Source organism: Tasmannia lanceolata, unplaced genomic scaffold (genome assembly GCF_043159265.1).
Source record: "Tasmannia lanceolata isolate RefF3 unplaced genomic scaffold, GAP_Taslan_0.1 ptg000006l, whole genome shotgun sequence".
In the NCBI taxonomy this organism is placed as follows: domain Eukaryota; kingdom Viridiplantae; phylum Streptophyta; class Magnoliopsida; order Canellales; family Winteraceae; genus Tasmannia; species Tasmannia lanceolata.
Window position 1 is genome coordinate 957649 of NW_027518683.1, and position 25284 is coordinate 982932.

Consider the following 25284-nt stretch of genomic DNA (forward strand, 5'->3'; position numbering starts at 1 on the left):
GTTACACAAGATGCATTCAATTATACATGGAATGAAAACAAAAGCTTCTACATGTAATTTTTTATATGAAAGAGTGCGATAGGTGTTTATAAGTTAAAGATTCAGTAACCTCAGAGGCAGGTTTGCTGCTCATTGAAGATTAAACTCCTCAATCACAACTAGAAGCAACAAGAAAAAAAAAAAAAAAACAGAAAAGTGGGTTTAATTAAAACCCTGTTGGGGAGAATCTCTAAACCAACCTTCTGCTATGATTAAGATCTGATATGGAAATAATGGGGTATTAGGATCCCATCATTATGATGGTTTTGCTGAGGTTTTCTCTTTTTGCCTTCTTCAAGGCTAAGAAGGCTTTTCCCCTCTGATTGTGCGTCCACTAAAATTTTGGTGGTCGGCCATGGGGCTGCATTCCTCTCTCAGGGTTAAAAAAATAGGCCATTGTCCTTCAACATATCAGAATGCCAAAAATAATACACCCACATCACTTTTACAGAGCAAAAGGTAAAAAGAAGGGAACTGCAGAAAACAAGTGCATAGGAAATTATCAACTACACTATAGAGCTGAATATATTCTAATTTTGGGGCATTTACAATATATCTGCACTTTTGCAGAGAAACAACAACATAGCCATGATGATTAATGATGTAGCAGCGCCTTATGGGGATGGATGCGTGCAGAAAGAATCAAACAAAAGCTTTCAATTCGAACAGAAAAAAGAAAAGAAAAAGAAAACCTACAACAAAGAACAAAGGCCTGCAAAAATAAGCCATATCAGTGCCAGGAAGTACATTCAGGGGGTTGGATATACCGTTTCCTTCAAGGACTGATGTTGCAATCTCGTAGATATGTTTGATCGTAGTCGACAAACTTGGCCCAGTAGTTTCGATACTTTGGCATTCCAATCTCGAGCCACGGTTTCATGTTTCCGTTGTAGTGTAAGACAGCTGCCCGATTGATTTCTTTCTGGTTGACATTTGGATTGTATCCAAGGCCCAAAACATGCCACGATCGATCTAGTGGGAATGTTTGGTTCCAAAACGTTATTAGACCAGGCGGTAGAGTTCCCAACTTCCATAGCTGCCTGTCCTGATTCTGCATATGAAATGGATACGTACAGCTTTAGTCATCTTGAATGACACAGTTTAGTTATCAAAGAAAATATGGTATGAATTTATCTTCACACGCAACATGGATGCAAGTAATGACATGTTTATAACTAACACTTTAAGTGCATATACTGAGATACCCAAGTCTAAAGCCACTTGGAAGGCGAAAAAGGTAGTCAATCTTGTTTTCGAGTTCAAATAAAAGTAATGCTTCTTAGTATTATACTTAGAGGTTGTTTCTCCTCTGTTGAGACTAAGTGTGTCGCCCAGAAATCAGCCCTTCCCTCTTTTGTGAAGGGGTGAGATTAATCTCACTAAAAAGCATGTTTTTAAATCTCAGCCCTCCAGAAAAGTCTGAAAGGCTGATTTCTAAGCGACACACGGATGTCAAACCCTCCCTTATTCTAATGTATGTTATAATGGGTAAAACATAGAACAGACTGTAAACTTGAATCTACCCCAATTTACCGGTGGGCAGGCATGGAAGGTCATAGACAAATTGGGTAACTATGGCGCAATTAATCAACTGGGGCCTTTGTCTTGTGAACAAACAAGTCATGCTGATTGATTTTCACTTCACAATGATTGTGTCCATACAACAAAAAGAAGCTAAAGCTCTGTGTTTTTTAACAAATGGGACCAGTAGAATTCAGGTTCAGGGACTCAAGGTTAGGAATTCAGTTTTAGATTTCGTATTAGTGTTTAAAGTTTCTTCCCTGCTGTCAAATGAATCAGATGCATAAAAACCTCACGTCAAACCCAAACATGAAGAAATCAAGATAGCATCAATTACACAACACCTTAGACAATGAAGTATGCATTAAACAGAAAAAATATCTATAGATAAGAAAACAAATCTTACCAGTTTCTGCCATGAATGATAGACCTCTGTTATCTTTTTCTTCCTCCACTCCTCCAAATCAAAGACATTCATTCCGTATGCCCATCCACAAGCATGAGGATCAAAGTTCTTAGAAATAAGAGGATTTGAAAAGTTGAGATACCTGTCGAACCGGTGGAAGCTTTCTCCACAGGTTTCAACTGCACCATTGACCTTGCCTTTCAGATTGAGTTTCCAAAGGCCAGTCAGATCCTTCCGCACGACTATGTCGTCGTCTAAGAAGAGCACTTTGTTGAGCTTTGGAAAGATCTCTGGTAGATAAAATCGGAGATGATTTAGAATAGAAAGATACTTGGGGTTTCGGAACTTCAAGTTTGAATCAGAGTTTGCACGATGAGTCCTGAAGTAATAATCGATCATTGAAGAAGTCCCAAGCTGCTTGAGAACAGGACTATAACTTGAATTCAGCCATGTAAATTCTTCAATGTTCTGAACCTGGATAGTAGCCTTGCCAGGTGGATTAGCTAGAAACCACATCCTCATGGCCGCATAGTTAAGCCTATCAGTGACTACATGGAAAACATGCTTCGCAGCTTCCTGCGATAAGAACCATGTAGAATAAACTGCAATCATCAGAAATAAAAATCAAACATTAACAAATGGGGCCATTTTATTTGCAACTAACCACAGCTTACCTTGGCATGAAACACAGTGGAGTTCACAACCACTGCTGCCGCCAATATGTTATCCGAGAACAATGCATAATGATACAGACTGGGATCTTCTAGTTTCTCTTGGTTCGGAAACTGTTGTTGGCTGGGGATCAATGAATAGTATTCTGTGGAAAGGCGTAAGGGAAGACAATGAAGACCTTTGGGAAGCGTTTTTGCCGCAAGTTGGTTCAAAAACATAGTCTGCTTCTTATGGGCTCGCAGCTGTTCTTCTGTTGAGTGGAGGATAGCTCGAAGCTTCTTTACAACAGCAGCACAATCATCTTGAATTTGCTTGCCCTTGGCCAAAGTTTGTTCCATCGCCTTCAGTTTTTCATAGGCACTGATTCAGAAAACATGATCTACAACTTCAGCTAGGAAGGAATAGTAAAAATGAACTTCAACAAAAGGAATATATGCCCCAGAGTTCATCAAGGGCCTAAGATGACAATTTATTCAGGTACTATAACTTCACTACAAAACTCCCTTTACAAAGACACAAAATGTGTAAAACTAAGTATATCAACAAATTATCTACCAATTAGTGTAAAAAATTGAGGAATTTACTTCTTTGGCAGTTGTGAATCCACGGTCGCATCACCAACTGCTCGCTGAACTTCCTTTACTCGTGCCCGAAGCTCCTTTATGTAGTGGGGGTTGTTTCGAATAGGTCCAAGACCAAGGTAAATTTTTGCCCTGATCAGCTGATCTCTAAGATGCCGGACTCGAGCATCAGGAACAACCATTTTATCACTCGGTCTCTCAGTGTTGATCTTTGGAGGTTCTTTTGAGGAATCAATTTTGTCAGACATTTGTGAAGATTGTAGAACAGGATTATTTTCCTGAAATTAAAGTATGAAAAAAGGGAATTTAGCTCATCGAAGGGGAAAGTAAAATAAACAAATTTGGAAGTGAATGTAGTACCACAAAAGCTAGAGATAATAATCCATTTTAATTTAAATGAAAATACAAGGATAGTGACTCACACAAATGGTAAACTACCTGTTTCTCATCCAGGGTAGCCAGAATTTGCTGAGACACATTTTGGCTCTCTCCTTTCTCAGTATCTTCGTCTTCTTCAGTTTTGTTTTCTGTGACTGATTCTATTTCTTTTACTCCATCACTTTTGATTTCTTCAAGAACTCCATCTGTTACTTGTTCGATGAGGTTTTCATTTCCAGATCCAGTATCCTCATCTGCCGCCGACAATACTCTGGCTTTAAGCTCTCTAGATTTCCCAAATGACAATTCTGTAAACAAAGAATCATTGACCACTTCATCGAAAACTAATCATGAATGTCGTCAATTTGGACTACTCTGATCATCAGTTTTTTTTTTTTTTTTCAATTTTCAATGATTCTCTACTGTTCCATGGATGTACCGAATGGCAATTCTATAATTCTAAAATTAAAGAATGGCATCAAGACTAAGAAATTATTAAGCAAAATTCATCAACTCAAAAAATTCACCTTCTACGGGTTCACTGATTTCTGCAGTGGATTTCTTTGCTAATGTGTCCGACTTTAATTCATTCGACTTCAAACCAGAATCACCAGAATCTTCCAAGTAAACAATTCCAACTGGTTCTTTCAAACTATTCGATAATTCCTACAGATAAAAAATAAAACAGAAAATTAAAATTCAGTATCAGAATCGTTTCTTTCAAAGAATTCGATAATTCCTACAAAAAAATAATAAATCATAAAACTAAAATTCAGTATCAGCTAGAAAATGTGAATAACGTCAGAAAACTAAAATTCAGTATCAGAATCTAGAAAATGTGAATAAATTCAGTATAATCTAGAAAGTGTGAATAAATTCACTGAAAAAATACCTGAGGAAGCACATTTAATTTACCATTCCGACGGCTATAGGTCTGAAAAAATTCCAAGAAAACGGAAGAATTTCAGCCAAAAATCCGTAAAATACAAGAACGAGAGCAATTTCAGCAAGAAATCAGAGAAAACTAAAAAGACAGAGGGAAAAACCTAAAATCAACTTACGAGAGTCGAAGCATCCTCGAGGAACTCGCTTTTACCTGAACAAGAACGAGAAAGAAAGAAAAAAACGATCAAATCAACGAAAAAATAAATAAAAAACATGAAAACTTGTTCAGAGTCTCAAAGATTTGTTGTCTGCTTGTTTTCCCTCTTTCAGTCTCGGAAACCTACTTGTGGGAATCGAGACGTTTCCGAGCATATCAGTGTAAAGAATGATGGGCGCAAGAACGGTAATGAAGAGGAAGAACAAAACCGGCTTTCTCGGTACCATTTTTTCCAAACCAAAACCGCTCTTTCTTTCTTTCCCGATGAAAAAACGCTTGAAAAAAGAGCTCATTTTCTGACAAAAGCCTTATAAATGCACTCAGAGATCTGCATCCTAATCCGTAAAATCTCCGAATGCCGACCGAAACCGCTGTTCCTTACCGGAATACCGCTTAGCTTTTGAGGAAAAAGGGGGAAATCTTTCGGCCGAAAGCGGTTTTTAGGAGGAAAAGAAAGGCCGGAAAACCAGCGAGCAAAACTGCTTTTCGGAGACTGCCTTTTTTATTTATGTAGGAGAGAAGAAGTAATTTCTCCTTTTGTAAATCCCCGCAGGATCCGCGTTTTACTTTTGACACGCTCTCGCTTTGCTTTTTTTGTTTTTCTTCATATGCTAACCTTTTTTTCCATTTGCTGACTTGGATTGCCACGTACATTTAATAACGGCATGATTTTCGGATCCATTGCCACGTCATCTAGCTGTTGGGTTTAGGCCTAGGAGGGCCCGATTCCTCGGCAACTACGTTCGGGGATTGAGAGCAAGGTGGGGAAATCGGATCTTGAGATTTTATATCCCGTATTTTTCAAAAAATTTTTGACACCATTGGATGATCCAAACCGTCCATTTGATGGGCCATGACCTAAATTGGCAGTGGCCCAAAAATCATTTCCACAGGATGATGATGCTTGCTATCTCTCCCAATAGAGACGTTTCCATAATATGCAGTTCCTCGATAGATCGGAGGGCTAGGGTCATCCTATGGAAATGAGTTTTGGGCCACAACCTATTCAGATCATGGGCCATCAAATGGACCGTTTGGATCATCCAATGGTGTCAGCCTTACAGTACTTTTTCAAGGATAAGGGCTTAATTTTACTCTTATTTTCTTTCCAATAATTAAGGAATTAGAGGGCCTTTTTGTCATTTCAATTGGTGCAAGTGGGAAGTGTCGGTACAAGATCCAAAAAATAAAGGCCCAAGCCCACGGCATGCACCAAAAATAAAAGGCTACTGATTTTTTGGTTAGGACACAAACTCACCTTGTGCTGATGGGAGCCTTTTGGGAATTGTACTAGCTTTTGACAGATTGTTAAATAATAAATAGTTTTGACAGCTAGTTAAATAAAAAAGACAAGGTGAGTTTGTATAATTATCAAAACACGGTATACTCTTTCAAGTAATATTTTCAAAATAAATCGAATGAATTTAATTTGTGGCTACCACGGCCAGAACTATAAATATCAAATATCAAAACAAGAGAACGAAATATTAGTTCTGCTAAAAAGAGGTTCTTGATGAAAAAAAATAGAGAAGGCGGCTCAATACAAATGGAGATTTCATACTGGGCAGTGATAAATTGACCCCCAAATATCTTAAATCGACCCCTATGTTTCTTTCTCTCTACTCAGGGTTAGAGAGAGAGAGAGAGAGAAGAGAAAAAGACACATAGGGGTAGATTCAAGATATATGGGGGTCACTCCCCTTTCATACTATGTGCCCAGTTGAAGTCTAATATTTTGTAAAAAGAGTATATGATGATCCATACCTGTCTTTTCTTGTGCCACAACATAAATAGGTTTTACCTTGTAGATCAATTTTCATAGGTTGATCCTAACCCTCCAATCTTTAGAGGGACTGCACATTATAGAAAACTCTATAGATAGGAGCTTTAGCAATTTACGATTATCTGCGGCGTACAACCTCGTTTTTAAATCCGAAATATATTTAAGAACCTGAGGTGGCACCTTAAATTTTATTAATAAGAACTAATAGTTACAAGATGAAGACATAAAACATTGCCTTCTACCCAACAGGATACCAAAAGATCTACGGCATACATGCTATTTATGTTGTGGACCCAATAAATGAACTGCTCTGATCATCCTCTAAAGTTAGGCCCCACTGTACTTTTTGAAAAATATTGGAATTCACATGCACACAACATATAAAAACTCATACAAACGTGGTATATGTACCTGGTTTGATGGGTTTTTATAGGGCGACCTAATGGGTCTAGGTTGGATGTTGAACGGAGATATCTCTATTAATTACATGATTGAGGCAGCAGAACCAACTGCTCAAAAATATTTTGAAGGACGTCTCTGTCACAAACTAGATCAAAGATCTAGAATCTTATGATTAGTTTACGGCCAAAGGTAAATAGGCCTGATTTGGGATCCCTCAGCAGCAATAACATTCATTATGGACTCATCAAAGCATCATTATCTATTCTGGTTGAAAGCATATGAAGATAGGAAGCGCTTGGTGGCCCGTGGCCCGTGCCCATCCCTCCAGTGTGAAAAGGGACTGCACATTATACAAACCTCTACAGATCGTGGTGGTTAGGATCATCTCACGGAGATGATTTAAAGGAAATGGGCTATTAACCTTGTGGCGCTTCAAATGAACGGTTCGGATCATCCTACGAAATGGAGCCCACTGCCCACTGTACTTTCTAAAATAATGACCGGTTTGGATCATCTCAACAATTTGTCGAGTCTGCCGCTCCGAGCGCCCGTATTATCAACATTTTGAAATCCTCGCCTCGCGATTCCTCGTCAATGGCTCTGGCTTCGAGGAGTTAAGGTGCCACGTCATCATCAATTCGTGTCTACATACGGTGTATTCGTATTACCGTATTTCAATCCTCGCGAAGTCCTGTGGATGATCAAAGTGTCGGCGCTCCGTGCTGTAAGGATCGCACGGTTTAGGGGCGGGACCAGAAATTTTTATTTTGTATTGTTATTTAATTTTCAAAGGAATTGATTTCCGCACTACCCGCGCTAATGACGTTATTTTACACTATTTTAAGGAAAACACTTTGAAAAGGGGATTCGGTTTGGGATAGACATGACCATTGGTTTGACCTTTTTAAAGGTATAAATTTGGGGAGAGGCATTTCGCAGCTCACTGTTGCAGGAGAGAGTAACGACGTCGGATGATTCAAATGAATAAGACAAAATCTGTTAAAAAAAAAGTGATTAGTCTGCCTCTTCTCTCGTGCAAAAAGGTGAGCCACCGAATAGGTTTCGTCAGAATTGCCTCGCCAATCCAGTTTTTTATGTATAATTGAGAGCAGATTAGGAGTGCCTCTAATTAAAAAAACAGGTACTTTACATTATGGGAAAGGACGGCTGGCTAGATATCATTCTATTCTCCCCTATTGTTAAAAATTGATATGTTTTTTTGTTTTCAAATAACAAGGCTACTGATGTTGATACTCATATTTTAATTAGTGCGCATACTCAGCTTGTCTTTTCTTGTTTAAACATCTTTCTGAGGTTGTTACGGATAGAGCTGCAACTCGAGCCGGGTTTTACTCGACCCAAAAATAGCCTGGGTTGGGTTCAGGTTTCATGGGTTTCGGGTCGAGCCGGGTTGAGCAGTCAAAAGCCCGCATGAATCTCGAGTCGAGCCGGGTTTGAAGGAGCCCGACCCGAGTTACATAAGTTATAGTATGTACATTTTTTTTCTATTGTTAGTTAAAAGTTAAAAGTGAAAACCCACGCACCCACTGTTACTGTATGTGAGTGTAATTTCTGTTTCTATGAGTTGAGTTGATTCAAGTGTTTGATTCAGCATTGTTTGATTGTAATTACAACATTGTTTGATTCAAGTGTGATGTGAGTGTAATTACATCATTGTTTGATTCAAGTGTAACGTGAGTGTAATTTCTGCTTCTTGCCAAACAAGAATTTTCCTTAAAAAATTGTGTCAACGTGAAAAAACCCTACCCAATCCGAACTGAACCGACCCGAGATTTATCATGGGCAGGGCCGGGTTTGGGAATCGTGGGTTTTCCGGAAAAAAACCCGACCCGAGTTGCAGCCCTAGTTACGGATCCCCAAAAGTTATGAGAAGCCAATTAAAAATGAAAAGACAAACTGAGCTTGTTCAGTTATTAAAACATGGTAGTGCCAATATCCGTAGTCAATTTAAAGTATAAAACTATAATCAGATGTGTCGATAGCTTTTAGAGTGCCAAAACCGCTTCCGTGGAAGCAATCTTCTCTCTTCCCCGCAGCAACCACCTGCAGAAGCAAAGGAGAAAGAACATGCCAAAATTAAACACGAATAATCCTATACCACCCCGGGATTTGCTAGGCAATTCCGCCCAAACCCAATTTGGGCTCACTTTCGCAGGAGTGAAAAGCCACACGGTCTCACTTTTTTGGCTGATTTTGTGGTTTTTATTTGATTCATCTGAGGTGCCTGTTCTCTCTTTACAAAAGTGAGCCAGCACCAACTAGCTTCACTCAAATTGCCTAGCTAATCCCTCTTATACTTTTATTTCTTCCCGTGCCTTTTCTTCGCCTCAAAACTCTTTCGCTTCTTAGAGGGTGCAATCGGAAAAGGCTTTGTATTCGCTTCAACATTGCCATCTAAGCCCAAGAATTGAAAGTCTAGAGGCATTGATTAGCCAATCTCAAAATTGATTATCTGGCACGATATGAGGTTTCCCATTGCCATTCGGAAGAAAATCCACGTCCCATTAGGTAAAACTTGTTTAAAACTCATCAAGAACCAATCAGCGCAATGTAGGGCTGCACACAGTTCGGGTTCGGTTTAGAAAGGTTTTTTTAACCAAGGAGAAAATCCAAACCGTTACTGAACCAATTTTAACAGGTTCTTTTTGGTTCGGTTTACAGTTTCTCCCTCACTTTTATGTTGCATTTATATCTAGGGTTGATGCCCTTAGGGTGACTACAATGACAGAATTACCCCTAGACTACCTAAAATGGCAAAAATGCCCTCTAATAAGAAGACAAAAGAAAGGACGCACAATTCTGAGTTAAGGTGGAGCAGCCAAAATGAACGTCGGGGTGGCCAAAATGGGGTGTCTACAGTTTCCCATTAGTTTGGTTCGGTTCATTTTCGGATTAAGACTCAAAAACCATCAACTGAACGAAACCAAAGTGTGAACGAAAAGTCTTAACTGTAACCGAACCAATGCCTAGAAAAACATAACCAAACCAAACAGAAAGGCCCGATTCGGTTCGGTTTATCGGTTTGGCCGTCGCCCCCACCACTTGAATGGTGTGCAAAGGGGATCCGTGAGTTCGCCTCTAAGATAAAATGAAGTGCAATTGGCAATAGGCAATACTTATTGAAGTTTGTTGACGCCGTGCACAAGCGGAAACAAACTGATGCATGTGCATCTCGCAACATCAAGAGATCAACAGTCAAGATCGTCAGAGAATTGATCGGACCGTCAGAATCCCTCATATAAGAAGATATTGTACGACACTCAAATCAACGGTCCACCTTGATTACTACTCTTCAAAAGAGTCCTATTTTATTTTGCTTTTAATTAGGATTTGCATTAATTATTTTTAGCAATATCTTTTAGTAATTTTCTTTAGTTGGCACGTTCAAAGAAAATTATAATTAGGAGGCGTTTTGGAAGTTCTTTTGAGCTTTCCTTGTTTTAGGAAACTCGTATTGGCAAGTGTCAGACGTCCAATAGGATAAGGCTTAGTTTAGTCTTTTATTATCTTGTTTTAGTAGGTTTAGGAGTTCCAAAGCAAAATCTATAAATAACCCTTTGTATACGATTTTATTATGATTATTGGAAATAAAAATTGAGTTGCCGTTGAATTGTTGCGAATATAGGAAAGAGCCATCTGGTCATCATCTTCTACCTTGAGCCACCATTGCCACAAGGTGAGCACAAGTTATCCTTGTTTTAGCTTTCAAACCCACATTCAAATATCCACAGAAAATTAGCTTCTTTAATCAATTTCCAGCCCTTTCTTCAACCAAAACCACTCTCTGACCATCACCTTGTTGCCCTCGAATAACCAAGAAGATTCCAATCGAACCACCCTATTACCTAGCTTTTGTTTGCTGCTTGTCGATCATCACAAAAGACCCATCTTTTCCCACCTACGCTTCTAGGAATTAGAGAACCCCATAGCACCTTGCTGTTTGTGAACGAAAACTAACCCTTTATACCCAACAACCCCAGAACTACTAGTTTTTTTTTACACCGTTACCCAAGTACCCAACCTATTTCTTGACCCACAAAATAGCAGCCCATCTTACCCTTGTATCCCTAACCGGTATCCCTAGCCGAGTCCTTCTATTTTCAGCCTTTACCCTCCCCAAAATAACCACTAAGCCTACCCAATAGAATTTAGTATAAAAGTTTCCGCTTTCGCTACCCTCCCCTGCGTCACAAACCCAAAACACCTTCGAATTTTGCATGTCTGTGATAAGGTTTCTGTTTTTGTGAAAAAACAGATAACCAGAAATGAAGGAAACGAAAATGGAATAAAAAGAAAAGTTAGAAATCTCTTAGATGGCGAAGAGGGCTTTGGAAATCACTAGAATGTGATTCCCACAAAGGAATCCCAGTTTTCTATACAAATGGTGAATTTCAGATTTATTTGTAGATCTTTTAATGGTACCTTATCTCTATCGGAGGTTTATTTCACGGTTAGATCGTTACTCATTGTGATTCTATCATCCAGATCATGTTTGATCACCATTATGCGGCTCGGATTGTCCTCGATCGGCCTTTGCCGTTGGTACACGATGGGCCGTGATTTGACAATCTAGATTGCACGCCAAAAATCGCTACCAGCACCCTACAGCCCACCGCTCACGCCGCGCATGCGGCCAGTGCAATTGGCCCTGAAAGAATATAATGCCATTGAAACTGATTATGGCCTTGAAAGGACCCTCCCTCTCCCTTATTCTCCGCCCATATGTCACAATTGGGCCCATGGACATTCTATGTATTTCTTTTTCTTCCCCAGGCCACCCCCTTGTAGTGTAAAAAGACTAGTCATAAATACACTTGAGGGGGTGGCCCAGGGAAGAACAGGGGAGTATATCACTACCCTTTATTCTAATCAGCGAATCGTGATCAATTAGAATGAGCCATCGGATTCATTGATCTAGAGCCCACCAGTGGAAGACATATTCTTACTCAAAGGGGCCGTGTTTAAATTCAAAGATTTTGTAATCCTAGATTTTACCTGCTAAAACCTGAATTTTATAAGTTAAAACCTGGACTGTACATTTTGGATTGTGAAATCTAGGTTTTAGTTCATAAAATGTATATGTGTTTTTAAGTTGTGAAATCCAAGATTATAAAATCCACGTATCCAACCGGTCCCAAATTGTTCATTTGTTGGCCCACAACATAAATAGGCTGCACCATGAAAATCATTATTACCATGGGATGATCCTAACCCTACTATCTACTGTGGTTTCTATAATGTGCAGTCCCTCTATAGAACGGAGGGTTAGAACCTATTACGCTGTGTCCCAACAAAATGAATGGTTCGGATCTTCCTATTAAGATGGCCCCACAGTGCTTTTTGAAAAGGAAAATGATATGAAGACGAAGAATAGGAGCTGGCAGAGGACCTGGAATGAGAAAATGCCATGATGTCGTTGCGTGAATCAATTTGCTAGGTCCCCTTTTAGGTCATATTATCGGTTTCCCTAGCATTACTCGTTGAGCCATGGGATTCATTAATCTAGAGTAGATGATAGGGGGTCGCACAATTAGGATGCTCTTCAGATGACCTCATTCCTGATAAACTACATGCTGGGTTGCACCTTTCCCTTTTATCTGAAATTTGGACCCCCCTAATCATCGGATCCTAACGTTCAATATTGTGTTAAATGCCGAGTGTAACGTAATTTTTTCACCAAGGCAATAGCAATAGGAGAACCAAAGCAAAACGACAAAACTAACCACTCAAAATTTAACCTTGAATTTATAAAATGACAAATATATCCCAAGAAAAAAAAAAAAGAGCGAGTGAGGATGATGAGAAAGTGATGGCTAGAACTGCCAATTAATAAACGTTTACCTTTTGCAAGCGTTAGAGAAAGTTAAAGGGGCGAAATCGAAAAGGAGATTAGACTCGACTCCCGGCGGGCAACCGTCGAACAGCGTCGAGTTGAAAACGTCATCGTCAAATTTCCACTCGTCCGAGTCGCAGACGAGACTTTCCTTCTGGAATTCAAACACTCCTGGATATTCTGAGAATTTGAAAATCTCATCGTCAGATTTCCACTCCTCCGAGTCACACACCAGATTTTCCTTCTGCCAAGGGAATTCAAACACTCCCGGACAGTCTGAGAATTTGAAAATCTCCTCATCAGATTTCCACTGGTCTGAGTCGCATACGGGATTTTCTTTCTGCCATGGGGATTTGAACACTCCCGGATAGTCTGAGAATTTGAAAATCCGACGGTCAGATTTCCACTCTTCGGAATCGCCAACGAGATTTCCCTTCCGCCACCGGAATTCTGAGGATTTGAAAACCTCTCCCTCTCCCTCTCCCTCTCCTTCTCCTAACCCAATAAACTTCTGTTTCTTTGTCTTCTCTTTTTTCTCTTCTTCTTCTTCTCTTCCTCTCCTTTTGTTCTCGTGCTCCATCGAAGAGGAATTTCTATAAAACGAAAAATAAAAACAGATTACAAGATTTTGAGATAAAATTATTTGCTAAAGCAGCTCGGAGAATCCAAGAAAGAAAGGCGGGGGGGGGGGAAAAAAACTTCGATGAGATTTCGCAAGTGTTTAAATTCAAAACAAAAATATAAAAAGGCGGGGGCTCTAGAGAAAGATCGTTGAATATATAAAAATTAAAAGAATCAGATGATCTGAAAATAAAGAAAAGTAAAATAAGGAACGGGGAATCCTTGAAAATAGGAATGTGAAAGAAACTGATTAGAATCGGATGAGGATTTTTAAGGAAATATTTTTTATTTATATTTCAGGATTCAAATTATTGAAAAATAAATGAGAAGGGGAACAAGGATCGGCATATCAGAAATCGGTTTGTGAAAGAACTAAAAAAGAGCTTCAGATTATGAGAGAGCAGAGCTTCAAACCGAGATCAGAACGTGAGAGAAATTGAAAAAAAGAAAAATCTAAAGAACGCCTCATAAACGCATGTCTTAAATTTTGAAAAAAAAAAAAAAAAAAAAAAAAAAAAGGCAATGGAATTTCTTCTTTACCTTTGGTAGTTGTGTGCTGTGTTGTTGAATGATGATTTGGGAGGTTCGCTCACACGCTACGCGAACCCAAGCGAAACTGCCTCAACCAGACACGCTCTTCTACCTGGCCCTCTTTCTTCACCCAGAAAAGCGGTTTCCTTTTGTCTCCTTTCTCTTCTCTCTATCTACTCGCTCTCTATCTATAAATAGAATAGAATTCATTAATGCAAATAAAAGCCAAACCGATTCTTGGTATCTTTCCCCTTTTCCGGAGATTTATTAGGCATTTCGAAGGCTAACTTTTGCAGAAGAGAAAAGTCATACAGACTCACTTTTAGTAGATTTTGTCTTATTCATTTTATTCATCTGAGGTGTCTGTTCTCTTCTGCAAAAGTTTGGCTCAAAATGACTTCTAGCAAAATTGCCTACCAAATCCCCCTATTTTGTTTTCTTTCCCCAAATAGAAGTTAGTGTAGGGGACCAAATTGAAGCAACTTACTTAGGTTTGCTATTTTCTATTTTAGATACGAGCGCGTGTGGGACCCAAATCAGTAGATGCATATATCAGTGATCCGTGAGAGGTTAGCCATCCGATCAATGGCCGACAATTGCCAGCTGTCACAGTTACTTGGGATTTTGATCCATGGTGGGGGTGCAACCCATCAGACAATCCTAGCCCTTCAATTTCTGCCAATAAATAGATGCTTTGTTTTCTAAATAGGCCCTGGTAAATTCGCACCCCCAACAACTACCCATTCACACCCTTTTTCCGGCACACCCTCTCTTAAGTCTCACCTAAGAACCTGTGCACACTATTTCTTCTCCCATATCCTTAACAACACACTCTCTCTCTCCTTCCAACTTGAACACAACCTCTTTGCGGGGCCCAACAGTTGAATGGTTTAATTAGATCTTCAACAATCCAGCTGCTTGCAGGGGCCCGATAATTGAACGGTTTGGACCTTCGAACAAAGTGGGCCCCAAGGAATTTTTAATAAATATGCATTATTTTGTTTGCAAGTACTTTTTTTTACACAGGGCAGAGCCCAACTTGTACAAAGATCTGAATCGTTATCGTTTAGTTGTTGGATCCCAACCCTAAATAGGTCGTACCCCCCGAATATCATTCCTAACCTTGCTATCGGCTTGATATGGTGTAGTTCGTCGACATATTAGAGGGTTAGGATCATCCTATGTAGTTGATATTTAGGTCGCAATCTATTTCAATGGGGCCAACAAAACTGAATGGTTTGGATCGTTCAACAATGTGGGCTCCATTATACTTTAAAAGGGATTTGCTACCATCCATCGCAGAAGGCATTTCACAGATGGTCTGCTGCACATTAGAGCATCTATAAAGGCTCACTTTTCAGCATATTTTGTCTTCATTCACGAGGTGGCTGCTCTGACGTGCGACAAACTATATGCGAAATGCCTTCTGCTATGGACACTAGCAACTCCCACTTAAAAAATATGCTCACTATAAGCTAAAAGCCTACCAAGGGTTCATGTTAAACGAGTTAAAAGAGATAATAGAGAGAGTGTGAAAGAAGTTGAATGGGAACTTGTAAGGGGGTGAATTGGGTCTTGTTTGAGTTAGGGTTTGCATGACAATAAACTGTCATGTAAACTTCTAGACTGGATTTATAAAATTCATGATGGTATGAACAATGCGTTTTATTAAAATTGGATCTTGTTTGAAGATTAATCGGGATAAAAAAGCATGTGAATTTCAGAGTTTCCTGGAATGGTAATTTATCAGCCACATGTTATAGATCTACGAGGAAAGTCCCATAGATTTTGACCGTAAAACTACTATTACGGACGCACTCTACGTGAAAATAAATGAACTATTTAATATTCAAATTGTAATAAAATTTTAGTTGAAATTGGACGTAATTGAATCTTGACCATGCCATCATCGTCTAACAGGGTGATAAATTGAGGTGCTTTCGTGCCATTATCATAACATGGTAGTGAAAATATCAATAGCCTTGTAGAATATTTTCAAAAACTAATCCTATAATCGGACTACTATAATCCTATATAGGGGCCAATAAAAACCGATTTTATCCATCAGGATAAAAACAAGAGTAGAAATGCTCCCAGCTTGTTTTCGATTATGACTTACAATCGGTTCTCATAAATCAAAACAGTCATGGACCTATATTTTTCTTTGAGAAGTAAATATAAGATTTTATAATGGGGGCTGATATCAGCACAGCACTGCCATATTCTGATAATGGCACTGTTCAATTTGGTATATACTTTTTTTAATTAGCTTTGAAGGATGTAACAAACTATAATGAAAACGTTATCAACATCTAATCAAAGAGTGTAAATCAAAGTTAGTAGCGCCATTATCAAAATAAGGCAGTGGGGATATCAGCTGCCTTAATATATTGGCTACTGATTTGTCTGATTTATCATATTCACCGATCTATATCTTCCTTCTCTAACAAAAAGAAATTATTTATCAGCTAAGAAAAACAAATATATTAGGTTATTTGCAAAAATAAAACCTCCAAAATTACACAAGAGCGCATACAGCTCCTCCTAAAACAAACAGATTCTACAGTTAAAAAAAAAGAAAGAAGAAGAAGACTAGGACAACCAGACCCGCTTCTGCCCTTCTCCACTAACCTCGATTGGTCTTATTTTCTAGTGAGTTTCCTTGCACCATCTGCTGCAAATACCCAGCCCAATCCTTCGCTTCCTCCTTCACCTTCTCACCAGATTACGCCAACTTCTCCATAATCCCACCACCAAAACAAACCCATCTCCTTCCACGGAAAATCCACACGAAAACAGAAATCCCGGCCAAAGCCATGACTCCAGCCGCAGCAAATCCGGCAATAGAAGCAGCGAGAATGAAACCAGCGGCAAGTAGGAGAGGACTGAAGATGATGAGAAAAGGAGAACTTATGAGTAGGATCGTTATGGAAGCTAAAAGTGTTAAACCCATCATTCCGAGAAGGGGAAGACCGACGACAATACCCGCCAGCGAGGCGTAAAGGACGGTGGTCTCCGTCAGCCGGGGCTTCTGGCCGGTGCCGGCGGCGGTTATACGTTCCTCGGCCATTCTCTTTTTAATTTCTTGGTTCTGTGTGGTTTGAAATTATGGGTTTGTGTGGATTTATTTGTATTAGGGGGATCTGGAGATTTATAAATTGGATGATCTCGACCGTTCATATCTGGTTTTCTGTGTAAGTGGAACTTGGGTTGATACGTGGCAGGAGTTGATGACAGGTGGCGGAGAATGAGATAGCATGATCTCGTTTTCCGCATTTCAATCCTGCAGAGGCACTCCTTCCCGTAAAACAGCGCCACGTGTTTAACAATAACGATCGCTTTGCAATGCAACTCGGGCCTAGTTGGATCGAGGACCTAACTCGTTTCCAAATCACTCGACCATTAAAATTTTATTACTTGGTTCACTTTTTTAGTCCCACGAACCTTTACGACATGTTTGGATATAAAACTTTCCTACGCGTTTGGATACATTGATTCTATTTTCTCGAGACAAAAAAAAAAAACACATAAACATGAGCTTTGCATTGTTTTTGAAATGCAGAGCTCATGTTTGAAACCATGCTACCAACCCAAGCAAACATATCTAAAATCCAACAAAACCCCCAAAGAATCGGCTCAGACAGAGCAAAATAAAAAATTTAAAACCCTAAATTACTGACCATGTGCAACACTAAACTCATGGTTATGGGGCAAAGGGATCTGAAGGCACTATTGCCTTATTTTGTTAACAACACCCTTCACTTTCCCTTTTCCTTTCCCTTGAGAACTAAACATCTTCTCCCATATTTTGTTAAAAACTATAGGTATCAATGGTATCATCTTCTCCCACCTATGCCGTGGTCATGATCCATTCAAATTCCTTATCTGTCGGATCCTTTTCAAAGTGCTTTTTACATCTTAATTTTTTGCATCTGGGTCACAATCCATTTTGAATTGGTCCGTCCATTCGAGTATCCTAAGTCCTACTTATGTTGTGTAAAGTTAGGACTACTGAATTGATGCGCTATGTGCCTACATGCAAATTTGTTCAAATTGAGATTGCATGTGATTTTGCAAAGCAAATTCATTAGTAATTCTGGGACATTCTGACTTATGTTCCAATTGAGTTTGCATTTCGTTTGTCCGTTTGAAAGTTACTGATTCATTGGCCACAATCACCCAATGCAGGTTCAGAGCAGACCGTACTGCGAGGTGGGTCCTGATCATGGACTAAGGACACATGTACAATGGAGATTAGGCGAGATGCCCAATTTTTGCAGTCCTGTTATGAAAATTGGCAGGGCTAGTGTTTCAAAATGTGGATGCAGCTCAAAATGTGGCCAAAGCAAATCCTAGTCGATTTGGTGTGGCACAATCAAGTATTCAGTTGACAGGGTAGAGTACTCAGTTAACGCGGTCATAACTCGAGAGTAAAATGAGTTTTGATCGACTTTGTACAGCAAAATGCGGACCAGAACAGTACTCAGCCAAAGTAAAAGAGCCAACTGGGGTGAGTGGACGATGATGCTGGGGGAGTTTTGAAAGTATGGGCAAGGCTGATGAGAGAATATTTGAACCAGAGACCCTTGTTGTAGGGTATAGTGTTTCACAGAACCCTAAAAGGAAGCTCCTGAGAAAACATATATACTCGGTACAAATACTAAAAATAGACTAACAATTATTTGCAATCCAACAGGCAAAAAATTGATCCTATCAGACTAAGATTTTACGTGGCTCAGCCAAGATGCCTATGTCCACGGGCGGGAACAAGATCTTGCATTATGAGAACGGAATAAAATGATTACAATGGGATTAACCTGAAGTCCACAAACCACAACCCTTTTATTTTGTCTTCTCAAAAAAGCCCGGACACAAAATAAGGGAAAATCTCTTCTATATCTCACCATTAGAAAACCCAAGAGATACACTTCTCACTCTCCTTGCTCTCTCACATCTACACTCTTGGTTGTGCGGTTTTTCTCCCCTTAAATACCTAAACCAAGACCTAGACCTAGATTAACTAGAAAACCTAAATCTCCCTCTTTCTCTATCCTAGTCATACTAAGAAACTTAAAATCAAAGGAAGAGTCTCTTCTCCACTCATGTGGAGAGTGCTATTTGCATACGAAACAAGTCACTTATCACAACAATAACATGGTAAATCTAGCAGCCAGAAGATAAGATAAAGTGTACAATATGACTAGTGATCAGTTACAAACAAAATACAATACATCTATCAGAACAGTTTTGATCACAGCAAAAGTACTAAAAGAAAATAATATAATTTGCAAAAAAAAAAAGGAAGATACAGTCCAAAAAATGGAGCTGGCTACTAATTACTGTTAGATCCAGGCGGACTGATAATCATGCTCATCTAAATTTTACTGGGTGAATGAGATGAAATTGTACTTGCAATTCGACATTTCAACTCTTTCGCATTAACTGTTACAGGGAACAAAGACATATGAATTCACTCAAGCTTATGTATTTAAATTGATATAAGAGTTAAGCTATTTTAATCCAACGGTCCAGCGATGTTTAATCCGACGGATGAGGTCTATTTTTCATTAAAGAGGCGCGTGGGTGTAGCGAGCTTGGCTACACGTATGTGTAGCTTCACTTAAGTTAGTTTTAGCAGAGAAGAGTCAACAATCAAGTACAAAGTCGATCTAAATAAATTATTTGTGTGCCTGTATACGGGACTTGAAACTGCAACCAGTTGCTGCAATTAAGCATGAAAATGGTGTCATTCACACCTGAGGAGAAGTTGGGATTTCCAGGGAATGTATTCTGACAGTGGAGAATTCAGAAGTCTAAGAAAACTGCAGATCCAGTCTCCCGTCCGTCCATGGATACATGGACAAACAATCAGAAGCTGCAAATCACTCAACCTCCATCACTCGTGATAGCACTCGAAATACAACCAGAAGCTGAAAAATCATGCTTTCCAACCAGAGTATATGACAGCTTCTAGTACATGTGATAGTAAGTAGAATGCACCATGGGAGAATCACTGCTTTAGTTACTTTGCTTCCTCAATGTAACAGAGAGAATTTTCTGCTCAAAACCTATATGAGAGGGATCATTTTATAACTTTCTAGATAGGGGGAGCAATTCACCTGAAAGTAGTTGAGCAAGGTGTCTCTTTAGTCTTGACCATCAGAGTATCAATCCCGCTTAAGTAATGATTGCTCAGTGTCTTGGTTGGTATAGAGATTTGCAAATGTTTCATTTGACTGTAAAAAAATTCTAGGATTGCAATCTCGTGTTTCTCATCTTAATAAAGAACTGGATTCTACCCATTCAGGGAGCTCAATCATAGCAAGGCATGGTTCAAAACTGAGAGGAACGGATTATGGGTCAGTCAATGACCACCTCAACCATCATTTTCTCTTTGAAATTTTCTAAAATGTACATTTGCATTACCAGTAATCACCACATGAACAGGAACCATCACTAAAATGATGGAACCGATTGGTGTCTCTCACGACAATCTCCCTCTCCATTACCTTTGACACAAACTTAATTGCAGAATGGCAATCACCACACATCCTAATGTTCTTCATGATTCGGATGGTTGCCCCGGGGGGAGTGTTGAGAAGTGCAAAGGCAAGAGCAAGTTTCTCACTGTGGTACTGCAACTTTGCTTCCCTCTCTTGTTTATCCACAAACAAAAGAACATAATTCGTATCTGGGATGTACCCAACTTCCTTTATTTTCCCACTAATCTTCTCCCACATCCTATGTATCTCTTCGCTCTGCGGGTGTGTATCATCGTTTGCCACAAACATGTGAACTGAGTTCTCGATCTCCACCCAACTACAAGCAGGCTCTTTCTTCACCCCACTATCTTTCATCATCTTTCTCACTCTTGCTGCATCACTCCACCTGCCCGCCGAGGCATAGATGTTAGAGAGCAGCACATGAGGGCCAGAATCATGAGGATCAAGCTCGAAAACGCGTTCAGCAGCAAATCTTCCCAACTCCATATTCCCATGCATTCTACAAGCTCCAAGCAAAGCTCCCCAAACAGCAGCGTTGGGTTCAATTGGCATTTCTTTTATGAACCATTCAGCTCGATCAAGGAGACCTGCTCGACCAAGAAGGTCAACAATTGTCACATAATGCTCAACCTTTGCTTCTACCTTATACTTCTTCATCGATTCAAAATAATACTGTCCCTCATTTAATAACCCTCCATGACTACAAGCGGTGAGCACACAAAGAAAAGTTATCTCGTTAGGTTTGATTCCGAACCTCAGCATTTCTTCAAAAATCTTCAGAGTTTCCTTTCCAAGCCCATGTTGAGCACATCCAGTAAGCATTGAATTCCATGTTACCACATCTATCTTATCCAACCGACTAAAAATTTTCCTTGCGTCCTCAATGCTACCTGATTTTGCATACATGTCAAGAAGAGTATTTCCAACAAAAGCAACAAGCTTTCCCCCTGATTTTATCAAATGGGCATGCACCCATTTCCCTTGCTCCAAAGCCCCTATACCAGCACAAGCACTGAAAACACTAGAATAAGTGAAATGGGTAGCTTTAAAATCTGCTCTTTGCATCTTCCAGAACAGCTTAAGAGCATCCTCTCCTTCACCCTTCCTTGCATAGCCAGCAATCAAAGCATTCCAAGAAACTTCATTCTTACAAATCATTCTATCAAATGCCAAATTAGCTTCCTTCATGGCCCCACACCTAGCATACATGTCTACAAGAGAACTACCCACATAAACATTCAAATCACAACCATATTTAACACAAAAGGCATGAACTTGTCTACCATGTTCGTCGCCGGGCGCCGCACCACAAGCCTTGAGAAGGCTGGCGAAAGTGAATTGGTTAGGTTTCAATCCAAGCTCAAGCATTCTAGGGAACAATTCTAGAGCCTCTTCAGCTCGATCATTCTGAGAATACCCAGTAATCAAAGCAGTCCATGTGACCATATCCTTCACAGGCATTTCGTCGAACGTCTTGTGCGCGTCCACCAAACTACCACATTTTGAATACATGTTAAGGATGGTATTTTGGATGAAAATATCTGATTTGAATTTGGAATTGAGGAAGTGGGCGTGAACGATTTTCCCTTCTTTCAGTTTCCCCATCTGGGTGCATTTGTTTAGCAATCTGTTGTATATTTCGGGGTCGGGTTGGATTGATCCTTGGTCGATGAGGTCAAGAACATGAAGCCCGGTTTCCGAATTCTTGCTTTTTCCAAGGAAATCCTTGTCTTGGATGATTGGAGAAGAGTCTCCTACTTCTCCTTCTTCCCAAATCTCAGAGTCTGTGAAGGTAGCCTCGATGGCAGAGGTGGTAAATTGGAGAGAAATCATGGGTAGAAAGATGGGTTTTGCCACGCGGGTTACTGCCGCCGAGGAGGCGAATAGAAGCTTCTTCATAGATGAAAGATGCAAGTGAGGAGTGACTGGCTTAGTGCCGTTTGTCACAAAACCCACATTAACCCTTTTTTTCTCTAATTTCCTAATCATTATCTTCCAATTAATAAACCTAAAAACCACTCCATAAAAAGGGCAAAAGTCTTTCTCACGCGCCAATGTCACCACAACCACGCGTCAACTGAAAAGGCTTCTAGAAGGGCATGTCGATTGCGTTGCACGGGCTGCAAATGAGCCGAGCCGAGCTTTGCGGTGTTCGGGCTCGGCTCGTTTAGTTTTTATGAATGCTCGTGTTCGGCTCGGCTCGGATTCGGCTTGTTAAGTGGAACGAACCGAGCTTAAGCTCGGCTCAAGAATGATAAAAACATACATCTATGGGATTTGAACCCAAGCACCCTCTAAATTCAGCGCCTTAACCACTCAACCAAACTTTCATTTATGATAAAGAACCCACATTCTTTTATTTTATATATAAAAAGCAAACATAATCCAAGCTTTAAAGCTCGGCTCGGCTCGGCTCGTTTATGAACCGGGCCTAAAAAGCTCGCTAGCTTTTCCGAGCCGAACTATACAAAGCTCAAGTTCGGCTCGTTTATTTGGCGAGCCTAATTTTTGAGCTCGGGTTCAGCTCATTTAGTAAACGAACAAGCCTGAGCCGAGCTTTTAACGAGCCGAACCCACACATGTTCGCAAGCCGGCTCGGTTCATTTGCAACCCTAGTTGCACACAACAACCGCAAAGCAAAAACGTGGCAAAAGTGGCCCCAAAAACTGTGTATGTTGAAAGAGGCCCACTTCAATCCTCTTCTCTGGCTCCCAAAATTATTAGATGTTCGTCCTGTGTAACTAATGCCGGACCTACATATTATCAATGAGAAACATAAAAAGGTTGATTTTGATTACGTGATGCGTACCATCCCAAATATTGAAATCCAAAAGGGTTTTAAGGAACATCAAGTAGTTAGTTTCTACTTTCGCTATAAAAATAAAGCATCCATCTCACTAATAACAACAAATGATACTAGTTTAGGATATTCTGGTAGAGGTATGCTGATGCAGGAGCATCTGGTCATTTTATCAAACATGTGGCAAGTTGTGGCTCAAAACAACAACTAATTATGTGTTTGCAACTTCTCTAACTTATTATTGGCTTATTATTGGATGTGGAAATTTTCTTCTCTTATAAAGATTCTCTAGTAAACTGATATGTGCAGGTTAATCTTGTATATAGGGTTAATTATTATCTAGTTATTATGTAGTGGCTATGTGTTTTAGAGTTATGGGGTTAGTTATTGGTGATGTGTCTTGTAAGTGCGAAGATGGATTTATGATGTGGCATTCTGTTTTACTTGTATTTATGTAGTTGTAATTGAATTAAAGGAAGAAGAAAAGAATTCTACAGCAAAGGAAACTTTGTAGGAGAGTCATGGTTCCTCTCAATTTGAGACATTAGGAAGTCAAGTTGCCTCGAATCAACCTCTTCCCCCCTTTTTCCATCTTTACTATTGTTTATTTGCGTTACGGCCGATTAGGCACTTAACATAAACATTTAGTTTTTATTTTAAGTAGTTTCTTTTTAGCTCTTGGATGTAATTAGCGAGAGAGAAATTTATTTTCTTTAAATATGTGATGTATGGAATGAAGGAGTTGGTTTTTTGACAATTAAAATATTGAATGAAGAAAAGGTGTATTTTACACTTATTTCTTGGAGTTTCCCTCCAACGTGGGCTAGCTTTTGAGCACCACAATTATCTTTTGTTATTTTTTGTCAGATCATCATCGCCGTTATCGATCGCACGCCCATCCGGCGTCATACGCCTAAACCAAGCTTACCCATCAAAGGAAAAAAAGAAGACACTAACTTAGGCCATGTTCGTTTAAGATTATGGCAACTGCTTGCAGGTGCTGAACAGATTATTGGACTCAAATTTTAACGTAATTGTGAGTCCAATAATCAGTTTGCCATTCACAATCGGTTGTCAGAATCATACGAACAGGGCCTTAGAGTTGCCCAAGAAAAGCTAAGAACCGATTGCAAGTCCCAAACAGATTATTGGACTCACAATCGGTTCTCATAATCTTAAGGCTCTGTTCTTTGTAGATTTTGAGAATTAAAAGTCCAAAACTGATTATTGGACTAAAAAATAACGTTTAATTTGACTCCAACAATCGGTTTTGTATTCGGAGTCGGTTGTGAAAATCTAAAACGGGCCTAAACTGTTCAACCAATCATGCTCCACGAGATCAATGGTCTCCCTTCACATACGTGTCCCAATGCGTGAGAGAGATAAGAGAGATTTTCTTCTAGAAGTTAGAGAGAGAGAGAGAGAGAGATTTTCTTCTAGAAGTTCTCTCCCTCTCATGCTCTCGCTGTCACATCAGCTTTTGAAAAACGTACCTGTTCCTGTTGGTTTACGCCGTTGATCTTCGCACCCGGTTTCAACGAACCAATGAGCTTTCAGAACCTCTTTTTCTCTCCCTCGCCGCCTTCACCTCTATAAACAAACCCTTTCTCTCCCTTCCAAAACAACCCTAAAACCTCATTTCCCTCTCTTCTCCTCTCAATCACACAAATCTCATCAATGTTTCGAACCCTAACACTCCCAACTCAAATCTCCTCCATCCCGATCTCCAAATCCAACCGTCCGATGGCTTCCCGATCCAGATCTTCAACGATCCTAGCCTTTGCCGCCACCGTTGAAGCCAAAAAACCTGCGAATCTCTACGAGGTGCTCCACCTCAAGGAAACAGCCTCTCCCCTCGAAATCAAGACCGCCTACCGGACCCTCGCCAAGCGGCTTCACCCCGACGCCATCTCCCACGGATCTGACGCTCGCGATTTCATCGAGATCCACCAAGCTTACACCAAACTCTCCGATCCAACGGCAAGGCAACAATATGACCTCTCCATCGGGAGTCGATTTAGATTCTCCACCGAAAACCGATCCGCTTATACGTACCGGCCCAGACGGTGGGAAACCGACCAGTGCTGGTAG

At 39.9% G+C, this 25284-nt stretch overlaps 4 protein-coding genes and 1 long non-coding RNA gene across 5 annotated transcripts; 1 reads left to right on the top strand and 4 right to left on the bottom strand.

The window, feature by feature from the left end:
• Positions 1–514: 514 nt before the first annotated feature.
• LOC143879173 (putative galacturonosyltransferase 4) lies at positions 515–5272 on the bottom strand. Its single transcript, XM_077381391.1, has 9 exons — positions 4827–5272; positions 4659–4693; positions 4490–4531; positions 4125–4263; positions 3658–3905; positions 3223–3497; positions 2641–2998; positions 1967–2542; positions 515–1090 (listed from the first exon to the last, which is right to left on the bottom strand). The coding sequence occupies exons 1-9, from the start codon at positions 4990–4992 to the stop codon at positions 815–817; spliced, it is 2115 nt and encodes a 704-aa protein (XP_077237506.1). The 5' UTR covers positions 4993–5272; the 3' UTR covers positions 515–814.
• A 7352-nt stretch (positions 5273–12624) lies between these two features.
• On the bottom strand, positions 12625–14090 carry LOC143878182 (uncharacterized). The gene is made up of 2 exons (XR_013250889.1): positions 13900–14090; positions 12625–13331 (listed from the first exon to the last, which is right to left on the bottom strand). It is a non-coding gene; the product is annotated as an uncharacterized LOC143878182 (long non-coding RNA).
• A 2525-nt stretch (positions 14091–16615) lies between these two features.
• LOC143878105 (oleosin 20.3 kDa-like) lies at positions 16616–16960 on the bottom strand. The gene has a single exon (XM_077380426.1). The coding sequence runs from the start codon at positions 16958–16960 to the stop codon at positions 16616–16618; it is 345 nt and encodes a 114-aa protein (XP_077236541.1).
• A 2106-nt stretch (positions 16961–19066) lies between these two features.
• Positions 19067–22431, bottom strand: LOC143878183 (Tetratricopeptide repeat (TPR)-like superfamily protein). Its single transcript, XM_077380488.1, has one exon. It carries the CDS (start codon positions 22380–22382, stop codon positions 20313–20315), a length of 2070 nt encoding a protein of 689 aa, XP_077236603.1. The 5' UTR covers positions 22383–22431; the 3' UTR covers positions 19067–20312.
• A 2505-nt stretch (positions 22432–24936) lies between these two features.
• LOC143878106 (Chaperone DnaJ-domain superfamily protein) lies at positions 24937–25284 on the top strand. The gene has a single exon (XM_077380428.1). It carries the CDS (start codon positions 24937–24939, stop codon positions 25282–25284), a length of 348 nt encoding a protein of 115 aa, XP_077236543.1.

Excerpts from the sequence above, each read along its gene's own strand:
- LOC143878183 (XM_077380488.1), bottom strand. The coding sequence starts at position 22,382 with ATGATTAGGAAATTAGAGAAAAAAAGGGTTAATGTGGGTTTTGTGACA.
- LOC143879173 (XM_077381391.1), bottom strand. The coding sequence starts at position 4,992 with ATGAGCTCTTTTTTCAAGCGTTTTTTCATCGGGAAAGAAAGAAAGAGC. Across the intron at positions 4,694-4,826 it reads AAACGTCTCGATTCCCACAA|GTAAAAGCGAGTTCCTCGAG; the intron begins GTAGGTTTCCGA and ends GTTCTTGTTCAG. Across the intron at positions 1,091-1,966 it reads ATCATTCATGGCAGAAACTG|AATCAGGACAGGCAGCTATG; the intron begins GTAAGATTTGTT and ends TTTCATATGCAG.
- LOC143878105 (XM_077380426.1), bottom strand. The coding sequence starts at position 16,960 with ATGGCCGAGGAACGTATAACCGCCGCCGGCACCGGCCAGAAGCCCCGG.
- LOC143878106 (XM_077380428.1), top strand. The coding sequence starts at position 24,937 with ATGGCTTCCCGATCCAGATCTTCAACGATCCTAGCCTTTGCCGCCACC.